The sequence below is a fragment of the Salvia hispanica genome, chromosome 4, assembly GCF_029641045.1.
Source record: "Salvia hispanica isolate PSC_SH4W2 chromosome 4, Shi_PSC_v1, whole genome shotgun sequence".
NCBI classification, from domain to species: Eukaryota; Viridiplantae; Streptophyta; class Magnoliopsida; order Lamiales; family Lamiaceae; genus Salvia; species Salvia hispanica.
Window position 1 is genome coordinate 31,515,825 of NC_142695.1, and position 11,584 is coordinate 31,527,408.

An 11,584-nucleotide genomic window follows, 5' to 3' on the forward strand; every position below is an offset into this window, starting at 1 on the left:
CTGACTACTTATAATGGTTGGAAATTAAATGAATGACATTACATCCATAACTTTCTTGATCCTAAATTCTCAAAATGTTCTTGAATTTCGTGCAAAATCAGTTACCGACAACATTAGTAGGTTTTATGACTTGTTAATTGCAGTTATCGTTGATTAAGAAAATGATTATCTTTAATTTGTTTTCGTTTGGCTAATAAAACACATTTTCAATTAAAGACACTAAAATGTGATTTATACTACTTTTTATCATGAAGAGAAATATGATTGTACCGAATAAAAAACATGAAAATATATAATTATTGTCACGTCGGATGCGTTAAAATGACAACACCTCTTCAAATAACATCATACCACCATTCCTAGTCAATCATTTGTATATGTGGACGAATAATAAGCTGCCATGTGGCAATAAAAAAAATGCTTAAGTGTAAAAATCTCGGCCAGCAATATTCAACACTGTATATAGATTGTTATGTAGCGTTTATAATATTGCTATGTAACATTTATAATATTGCTGGATATGTGGTGTCACGGTGTCACTTTAAGAGACATATTGTCATTTTAACACAAACCTTGTCATGTATGTATAAATATTATTAGAAAAAGTTCATATTTGAAAATATACTGTATGAAAAAATAATTATCCTATATACTATAAATTATGTTAATTTATTACAACTATCTCCTCCATGAAAAATAATTGTTCTTTCTATTTTGAGCCGTCAATCAAAATTAGTCTTTATTAAGATTTTTTCTCTAATAAGGCGGGTCTCATTTTTTACTAACAATACTTCAATCATTTTTTTCGTTTTCTCTCGTATTAACTACTTTTTTATTGAAATCCGTGTCTTTCACTACCAAGACCATTTTTTGGTAATGGTAGTATATAGCTAGCGTTGGTTAATTCGGTCGGTTCGACTAGTACCCGAACCGATTAGTCTGTTGACCAACTAAAGAATCATTTCATACTAGGAATATGAACCAGTTAATTACTAATAAAGATGTGAGTTCAACCTAAACTCATTGGGTTGAAAAGATTAGCCTACAAAAAACCCGATAAAAAATTAGCTAGCTTGTTTGGCTGATGGGTTAAGCGGGTTAGCCCGGTGGCTGGCAGGCTCGCCTGTTGGGCTATAAAAACTAAGTTTTTTTTAAAATTTTTTTAATCCATTTTTCAATTGTCGTACTCTTTCATTTGAACCATTCCTCTGTTAGAGTTTGTATAATAGAAATCACGTTTCGAGTGATTGAATATTGTAAAACTCTTATTTTATTTTCCAAGGAATAAAACAAATTATTTTTGTCATAATGTTGTTATGTTTTACATTTAATGGATGTTAATTGCATGTTTAAATGTATAAGTTAACTTAACAAAGTCTAAGTCTTTGTTTTAGTAGACCGGTTGTGGGCGGCGTCCACTTTAAAGTAACACGGTCAGTCCTAAACAAAGAAAAAGAAGAATTTCACGACCTAGATAGAATTAGATTATCCATCGTGAAAGGTTGCAATGTCAGTCCGCATATTTCAAAGCCTTACTGAAATAAGATGACATTGGTGTGGTAAAGCACTAAACGGATTTAACAGCGAGAGTTGTCTTTGTGCTATCTACTGAAAGGCGATGTCTTGATAAATATTTGTTTCTTAATCAATGTAACGCATTGAGCATACGGTATTGATTATGCATTACTTTGACTTATCAAATGGTGCGGGTTTTTCGTAATCCAATAATCCTGATATATTGGGTAGTGGTGATTAATATCTAGCGGTGCTAGGATTGCTATTATATTGAGTCGTGCGCGAGGTGAGTCTCGTTTGATAATGTCATCGGGAGGAGCGCGAAACAAGGTTTTATTATTCGGAACCTAGCTAGTTGGAGTTTGATCACTCTATGAATAATAAATTCGCGTTTCATGCTGAGTCCACTCCTAGAATTAATAAGAAGTTAATTAATTAAGTCCATAGCAGACATTAATTAATTAATGGACATTTTTATCTTAAGCGCGAGAAATGAAAGTTAAAACGGAACCCAGATTACTTATAATTTCGGATTTGGATGAGGAGAGTTCAATATTACTTCTGTTGTGGCTGCTCGTAATATTCCAATTAAAGCTTATATTAAATTGTGGGTTCAATTTAATTAGTAAAAAGTATATTGGTTGAGCCCATATCCAAAACCTTCCATAGATCTCTGTTTGGGCCCAAAAGGAACTTAATATAAATAGGAGAATAAAGGAGACAAAAAAATAACACAACATATTATTGTTTTCAAAATTTTCGCCCCCCCCCCCCCCCCTATAGGAGTTGGGCGAATATTTCATCTCCTCCGTGGAGTAGAATTTCTGTCTTCTTTATTAAGTCCTAGTATTCCGGTGAGACCAGCCCACACTGATATTGGAGTACAGTTCGGGAACCAGAGAGAAGATCCGTGGTCTAGTAATCAAAGCGTCACATGGAGAAGTAGCTAGCCATCATCAATTCTTTGGAGAATTAATAAGGTATTATTTCTGCTCCGTAGAAAAGCACGTTTTAGGTTTCAATATACTTAAAGCATGATTAATTCAAGTTATGAGCATGATACATGTGAGAATTACGCGAATAGATTTTGTCTAAATAATCTGCTAAATAGATCCGATTATTATGTGATTTATTTGTTCGATTAATTATTAAATTAATTATGAATTCGAAATCCCCGCACGCTTCCGCTGCCAGTTCCTACATCCTCAACCGTTGTTCTTCTTTTCTCACAGAAAAATATCCTTATGTAAAAGATAGACCAAAATTTAAAATCGTCCCTAACTAAAAAGAGAAAAAAGAAATAATTATTTATATAAATAAATGCTTATGAATCAATACTATTTCCTTATTTTCTTATGAATTTGATACTTTTTCTAATATCTAACTTACATTTTCATTTTCTATTTTTAATTCATTCTGAGAGTATTAGTAACGGTGCTCTTACTTTTGATGGAAGGTTGGCCTTCCCGCCAGGACGGAATGGTTAATGGATGTTGTTGCACTATCGTGTCTCACTGGCATCCCTTGACGAAGAAATCGGCGGTTTGAGAATGAGAAATAAAAAGAACGATGATATGTGAATTGTGGGAGTCCGATTCTTTATTGTAATTCGGGCATTTTTTTATTTTTTTTTTAATTTTTGATAATAACTGAGAGTTAGAACCATGTAAATTAAATGAGTGGGCCAAATGTTCTTTTACTTTGGTTGGGCCATTTGATTTAATTATTTGGGCCCAAGTAAATGGAATATGATTAGACTGACCATTGTGTAAAATGGTTTGGGCCCAAAATAAATTCTTTTACTCGGGGATCGCGTGTTATTATCTTCGTTTGATTGGGTTTCACCCAAAAAATGTCGGAATTAGATAATTTCAATTTCAAATTAATTTAATGAAATTCCAATTTATTTTGTTTAATGCACGAACAATCTCTGAGGAAGATGATGGGACACGATACTGGCGATGCAAGTTTTGAAGACGTAAGCGGTCGGGCGCGTATAATCAAAATTTACAAAACCAACAAATAACGACAATTAATTAAATCTAATGATTAATTAAAAACAAGTTCTAAAACTCTGAATAAAGAACAAGAACATAATCGAATTTAGGATTCATGCATTCTAAGTAGTTTTGTTTCTCGAGATTGATGTGTACTTTATTTGTTTTTCAAAAAAATAATGTAAGCGAGAAGGGAAAATTGTGTCTCTATTGTTGTATGCGGTGGATCCAGGATCCTAAAAGGGAAGAGGCGAAATGAAATTTATCGAAAGTAACGGAGGGGGAGGGGCGATATCGGAGGAGGTGTCTATGGAAAATCTATGTCCGGATCCATGGTAGCGGGTCGTCGGAGAGGGGCAGTCGCCCCCTCCTGCCCATCCCTGGATCCGCCACTTACTTTTAAAGATGGAGTAAGTTGTTTGGATAGCGACCACAAAAACGTATATTGATTTCCTCTAACTTAATTAGGATCCCATTAGAGTTTATTTTTTAATTGAAAATATTCGGATGGATAAACTCCAGATTGTTCTTGATTCCGAAAATTGTTATAAGCGTCGAAATTGTGGGTCAAAATAGGCAAATTTTCCAAACTATTTTACTTACTATAGTATTATTGAATTCTTAACAAGCTAACTACTACATGTACACATGTGTCTTCTACTTTCATATTCTTTTCTTTTCTTTTCTTTTTTATATTTCTTTTTCTTGTATTTTTCATTTTTATTTTTTTTTCTTGTTTGGATCTTATAAACATAGATCTAGCCACTAGGCTACCCATCCAACCTTGTAATCAATCCTATTTGCTCTGTTCCTCTATTCTATAAACCATACAAGTATTTGACACTATTCTTGGCAGGTGTTCCAGTGTGCATCGTTCCAGTTCTCTCCACATACATAGCAGAACTCAAATTTGCACCTGCAACAACATTTCCCAAATTTCAACATAAATTCAAATAATAATACTTTCTCCGTCCCATAATAGATGGGACACTTAAATAATGACATGGGAGTTTAGGAACAGTTATTTTGTGTGTTAAGTGGAGAGAGAAAATAGTAGTAGTCTAATAGATTTATATTAATATGACAGATAACATTTTTCAGAAAAGGAAGTTTAATACCCCCCGTCCACAAACAATAGATCTATTGTTGTTCGGCATGAGTTTTAATGTAGAATTGGTAAAGTAAGAGAGATAAGGAAAAAAAGTAGGTAAATTAGGAGAGATAGGGAGAAAAAGTGAGTAAAGTATGAGAGATGGAAGAAAAAGTGGGAAAAGTATGAGAGATAAACTTTTCATTTTTAGAAAGTGATCTATTTTTTGTGGACGTCCCAAAATGGCAAAAGTGATTTATTTTTTGTGGACGGAGGGAGTATATTTTTTGGGACAAACTAAAAAAGAGAGTGTGATATCCATTATAGGACGGACGGGGGAGTAGTTTTTTTTCTTCCTTTCGTTACTATGTACTCCGCCTTTGTCTCATTAAAAATGAAACATTATCCTTTTTGGATTGCGCAGTAAAAATAAAACATTTCTTAATACAGAAATACCATCATCTCTACTCTTTTCACTCTCTTAAGAAAACGACACTATACAAAATCCCAAACCGAAAAGCAAACGTTTCATATTTAACGGGACTCACCTGCAGGTAATATGAATACACCCTTCCGTCTTGTCCACAAACACCTTACAACTCGGGCACTTCTTCCACTTATTCTCCATCGCCAGCCTCCTCAGCTTCTCCTTCTCTCCCTTTCTCCTAAACTCCCCACACTCCAAACCCTGATGCCACGTCACCCCACACCTCGCACAGAACAGCCGATGGCACCACGGGCACTCGCACTCCGCCACCTCATCCCCGCCCTCGTTCACCATGACCTCCTCGCACCCGGGGTGAGGGCACCGCACCCTCTGCGACGCCTGGATGGCCGACTCCGCCACCGCCTCCTCCCACCGCTCCACCACCTCGGCCGCGAGGTGGGGCCGCAGCGCGTGGGGCCGGATGGCGCTGGCGCAGCTGGGGGCGGGGCAGGAGATGGCGATGACGTTGTCGCGGAGCTTGTATTCGACGTGCTTTGACACGCAGGCGGCGCAGAAGGAGTGGCGGCAGTCGAGCATGTTGGAGGGTGGCTTCTCTTCGGTGCAGATCTCGCAGGAGATTGTCTGGGAGGAAGAGGAGGAAGATGGATGGTTTTGGGATTGGGAGAGAGAGAGAGAGGCGTGGAGGGCTTGCTGGATTTGGAAGGCTTCGTCGGCGTAGGTGTAGTGGTCGGTCAGAGAGAGGGCTTCATCGAAGATGGCCAAGATGGAAGTCATCGTCGTCTCCATTTTTTTTATGATCACTTTTTTTCTTCTTTTCAATCTAGAGGATGTTATTTAACGGTGTTTGGGGGTATTTATGGGTAAGATATCAAGTTGTTTTATTAAAAATGGTATGATATAATTAGGAGATGGATTATGACATAATTTTTCATATTAACTACTCTATGTAACAGCCCGCCTTCCTAGGGTATAATAAATACGGCGACTGCTATCAAAAGGACTTAAAAGCACCAAACATCGGCTAGGGTTTCATTGAAAGAGATTTGACCAAAGTATTTAAAGGAAACTACTCAGTGAACTCGTTGCCAAAATATTTTATAAGTTATGCCACCCTTACCATAGTGAACTCGAGGTTATACAATTTATCAAAAATGAAGATCAACGAGTATCACAAAAATTATTTCCATAGACTGGCCAGTCAAACAATCTCCCCATTTTTCTCATCAATTTCAACAATCACAACATTTCCATGGTGCGACGAAAGTGTGGCCACACTTTTCGCCCACGAGACCGGCCGACTAGCAAGGACGGCTCCCGATCCCACCGTGTACACAGCCTGGTAGGGTTTGCGGCCCTACTCAGACCCGAATTCGTTTAAACATATCCATAGCGCTATAGTCCAATGGAGCGAACTCTCAAACTGGGCATCAGGCGCACAATATCACAACAAAACAGACATAGGCATGACATAACAGTTAAACCGCCCTTATCTCTCCACATTCATAAATTTGCACATACAAGAGTTTAAGAGTAAAGCCCACCTCGACTGCTTAGATTTCAAGTATGGTCTTTCCCTTGTTATCCTGCTTCGCAACCGAGGTTTCACCTTTTAATCACATAGGCATATATCACAAATCAGATTCAACACAAACTCCTAACTCATGCATGTCTCAACGCTTTCCCTTTTCCCATCGATTTATCTTAACATCATCAATCAAAGTCATGTTTATCACATAAGTTCCATTCGCATCTCAACTCTAGATCTAACATCAACATATGTCACACATGAGTGTTTTGCCAACACACACACCACACAACACACACACGCACACACTCGCAACACACACACACACACGCCACACACGACGCACACATGCATACATATATTCCATATCCCCTTTATCCCACTTTCACTCAAACAAGATGCATGAGAGTTCAAGAATATCGATTAATCGGTTAGATGAAGAAGAATTAATATAAGAATACCTTTTTGAGAAAAACGAACGGTAGAAACGAAGTAAAGACTTGGTTCTTCAAAAATCTTGAGGCTCAAACTCTATTTCCTCTCAAAGGATGGATGATTATTGGAGAAATGTAGAAGAAAATTGAGAGAGTGAGAAGAGAGGGAGAGGCCGAGAGTTTGGGGGTGGGAGGGCGAAAATTGTGGTGGCTAGGTTAGGGGTTTCTCTTATTTATAATGCTAAATAAAATCTTTAGGTAAATAGAATAGAATATTTGGTAAGATTTGATTCTCTACAATTAATTAAAACAAATATTGTGGAATAGAGAAGAAGGAAAAAAAAAATCTAGGGTTTCAAGCATGTAGGTTTCAAAAATTGTGGCTTTTAATTAGCAAGATTTCGTTTGGTATATTTTACGGAGTAGAATAAAATATCACGGAGCAAAATAAAAATAAGAATTCTCCCAACTAGGGATTGGAAATAGGCATGTAGTGTGCCTTTTAAATAAGGAATAGGTTTTTAATATTAACTAAAATAAGATATGGCATGATCTCTTGAGGTATGGAAAGATTTGGTAGAATATTTAAATTCTAGGTATGGAAGGAAATCAAATAAGGGATCAATAAAAATAAAATAAATTCTTCCTTCCCAAAGATAGGTGATTTTAAAAAATCACCTAAATAATAATATGGTTCGATTTTTCCCATTAAGAAATAGGGAAATAATTGGGTTTTGAATTTAATTTGGATAAATATCCCAAGAATTAAATTAAATCCGGAAAAATAGAATTCCCTTTCCAAGGAGTCAAGGGGTTCGAAAATCTCAAGAATTAGGTGGCTAGTATTTATGGAAAATTTCCCTAATATTCTCACTCACCCTTAAACAATTAAATCATCACATAGTTTCACCTTTAATTCAAATATTTGCATGCCACGTCATATAATCAACAAGTTTGACTTTTCAAACTTCCAACGCAAACCCTAGACTCGACTCGGTCACAAAGAAACTCATGAAATAAATTCCTTCATCAATTAATTCTCGTCTCCCACGTCATTAATAAAATTCTAGGGCTCTAAAATTAGGGTTCGAAAATCCGGGATGTTACACTCTCCGTCCCCAAACAATATACACTTAATTTGAGGATGACACAGATTTTAATACAAAATTGGTAAAGTAAGAGAGGGTAGAGAGAAAAAAGTAATTAAAGTATTGTTAGTGTGGAATCGATCCCACATCATTAGAGATAAAAGAGTTTTTAAAATTGGGAAGTGCATATTCTTGTGGGACAAACTAAAAAGGAAAGAGTGCATATTCTTATGGGACGGAGGGAGTATATAAATTCGTAAACACCATTTTATTAGTTAGCAGCATAAGACATACTTCCTTCGTCTTCCATTTAAAAAGTCATTTTGATTCAGTATGAATTTTAAGAAATTGTTCGACTTTGTGAAGAAAAGTGAAAGAAGAAATTCAGTGGAACGTGAGACTCATTTAAAGTATTAGTTTTATATTGGATTGTGAGTGTGAAAAGTTGGTAGAATGTGTGGTCCGCATACTAAAAGTATAATAAAGTAGATTATTCTATACATTGTGAACAACCTAAAATGGTTCTTTAAATGGTGGACAAAAGGGAGTATCAGTTTTTGACCCACTATCAGTTCATTGATTCATAATATCAGTTTCTGACAGTAACTGATAAGTTTTGTGATGTACTCCCTCGTCCCAGTTTAGGAGTCTCGATTGAAATATTTCATAAATGGTAATAGATCTCACATTTCATTAATTTTTTTTCATTCACATTTTATTATAAAAGTAATATATACAAATATGACCCACATTTCACTATCTTTTTTCACCAATTTTTTTTTTACATTTCTTAAACTTCGTGCTGATATCAAATAGGACTCGTAAAATGAGACAGAACGAGTATCAAAATATATCAAAGATGATTTTCAATTATCATAAAAAGTTCTCACTAAACCACTAACTTTATAGTATTTTTTATTTTATTCTTTCTCTTTTAACTATTTAATTAATTGATATTTTAATTAATTGATATTTAATTAATTTAACTATTTTATAAAAAAAAGTGAGTTGAAAAAGTTATTGGAATGATGGTCTCATATTTATAATTTTAGTTTTTTAATAGAATGTGAGTGTAAAGAGTTAGTGGAAAATAAAGTCCATTTATCAAAAATAAAAAAAAAACCCAAAGAGGACAACTTTTCACGGATGGATGAAAATAGCAAAATTGAATGACATTTCACGGACGGAGGAGGGAGTATATTTAATAAAATCAAAGAGACGTCCCAGCTTACGATAGCTTTATTAGTCAAATGAAATGAATGTGAACGCGGTGTGGGAGATGTGGTATAAGCTTCGTGTCTAAGTACCTACCGAATATGTAGTTAATTAAATCTTATTTAATTTGGAATATATTGTAATAGTAACGTGCTTAGGGTCGATCAGATAATGAAAGATTTACCAACAAATTGTTTTAATTATGTCTGGAGAACTGGTCTTCAGTGCTGATGTTGGCTTAATGATGTCATAATTAATGGACTTGGACACAATGCAAAGTCTAAAGTAGATATTCTCGGCGTTTTTTAAAAATAATAATTATTTTCATTTTGGACCATTCCTTAAAAATAAAAACTTTAGAATCTTTCTATTTTAGGAGGTAGACTCCACAATCCACTTATTTTATTTTCACTAATTTTTCTCTTCATCTCTCTTATTTTACTCATTTTTCTTTTCCTCTCTCTTATTCTAACAATTCGTCTCACTTACTTTACCAGATGTGCATTAAAACCCGTGTCGTTTCAAATGTTTCTATTTATTGAATACAAAGGGAATATATTTTCTAATCAAATTTTGGACTCTCTGTTTTTTAAAAATAGAAACTTTAGAATATTTCTATTTTAGGACATGGACCCCACAATCCACTAATTCTATTTTCACTATTTATCTTCATCTCTCTTACTCATTTTTCTTTTCCTCTCTCTTACTTTACCGATTCTTCTCACTTACTTTGCTAAATGTGCATTAAAACCCGTGCCGTTTCAAATATTTCTATTTTTTGAATACAGAGGGAGTATATTTTCTAATCAAATTTTGGACTATTTGTTACTCTCTCCATCCTCTATTAGGACTTTCATTATGTTGAAAGAGTGGCCTAATTTTAAAATGCAGCGATAATCAATACCATGATTTTACGTGGAAAACTCTCTTCAACGTGAAGAGATTAAAACTACGAGATCCACCGGTTTATCAAATCCACTATTATTAAGGAAAAAATACAACTAAAAGCTTACAACGATATCTAGTCCTTAAAAACCGAGCGAAAGACATTAGATAATCAATAAAACTTCAAACCATATGAAATAAAAATCTCACGAAATTGTTGTCACGTTAAAAAAAAATAACTCAGGACCAAACCGTTTAGATGTAACTTCCTTCGGTCTGAATCAAGCTTGACGAATCTTTTACTTTCAGTTAAACTATCAAGGCGACCGGGCAATGTCTGGACCTCCAATTGAGACAAAAGTTGATATTGCGCGTGCAAGAAACTTGAAGAACACTTCTTTCCTTGTACATATTTTTCCTCTATTTTCTCTCAATATAGATGCCTCCTAGACAAATGGTCGGTATTTATATGTTCTCCTTTGACCTATTTAATAATTTAAATGAGTCAATTTCATTTAGGTCTTTTTTCCACGAGTTGGGAGCCCTAACCTAACAAATCTCCCCCCTCACAACTATGTGGAAGATCTTCTCATTCCGGTAAGAAAACAACAAATATCAAACTTACATTTTGGCAGAATAACACAATGGTCACATCTAGTCTTCGTGTAGCCATGTTGCCTCATCACCGGCTCAAATTTCTTGTACTATTGTCTTCGAACCATACAAACTCTTTTTCAATTTACACACATAATCCTTTTTACCTTTCACCCTATACCCTTCTGGTTGCTCCATGTAAATTTCTTCAGTCAAATCACTGCGAAGAAATGCAGTCTTCACATCTATTTGTTCAATCTCTGTTAGTATGCCTTGAATTTGTATAGGATTAGGTTTCCTAATTGGGATTGGATTATGTTTCCTAGGCCCAGTCTGTCTCTTGTGTGCCTATATATATGGGAGTAGAGCACATAATTCTGTGATCTGTGATCTGACAGATCCAATCTGTATCTGAAAACCGCAGTCATAATACAATTTGTTCTCCGTTCTTGCCCGTGGACGTAGCCAACACAACGTTGGTGAACCATGTAAATTCTGTGTCTATTTACGTTATTTTGTTTCTCGATTCACAATTGCCCTATTTGTCATAACAAACTGGTATCTAGAGCCTTGGTTTTCGAACTAGAGTTTTGAATTCCGCTGCGAAGGTTTTGTCTGGTAAATCGAGATGTCTGCTCTGAACGTGAAGGTTGAAAAATTCACCGGGAGAAATAATTTTGGTTTATGGCAGATCAAGATGCGATCTCTGCTGAAGCAGCAGGGTTTGTGGGAGCTACTCAAAACAAAGAAGGCTACGGAGGATGATAAGGAGTGGACACCCTAGACGAAAAGG

At 35.4% G+C, this 11,584-nt stretch overlaps 1 protein-coding gene across 1 annotated transcript; it reads right to left on the minus strand.

Moving 5' to 3' along the window:
* Nucleotides 1-3,977: 3,977 nt before the first annotated feature.
* On the minus strand, nucleotides 3,978-5,866 carry LOC148928450 (E3 ubiquitin-protein ligase RSL1-like). Its single transcript, XM_089057791.1, has 2 exons — nucleotides 5,151-5,866; nucleotides 3,978-4,428 (listed from the first exon to the last, which is right to left on the minus strand). The coding sequence occupies exons 1-2, from the start codon at nucleotides 5,834-5,836 to the stop codon at nucleotides 4,356-4,358; spliced, it is 759 nt and encodes a 252-aa protein (XP_088913917.1). The 5' UTR covers nucleotides 5,837-5,866; the 3' UTR covers nucleotides 3,978-4,355.
* Nucleotides 5,867-11,584: the final 5,718 nt, after the last annotated feature.

Coding starts and splice junctions, on each gene's coding strand:
- LOC148928450 (XM_089057791.1), bottom strand. CDS start 5,836: ATGGAGACGACGATGACTTCCATCTTGGCCATCTTCGATGAAGCCCTC. Junction 4,429..5,150: donor TGTATTCATATTACCTGCAG/GTGAGTCCCGTT, acceptor ATGTTGTTGCAG/GTGCAAATTTGAGTTCTGCT.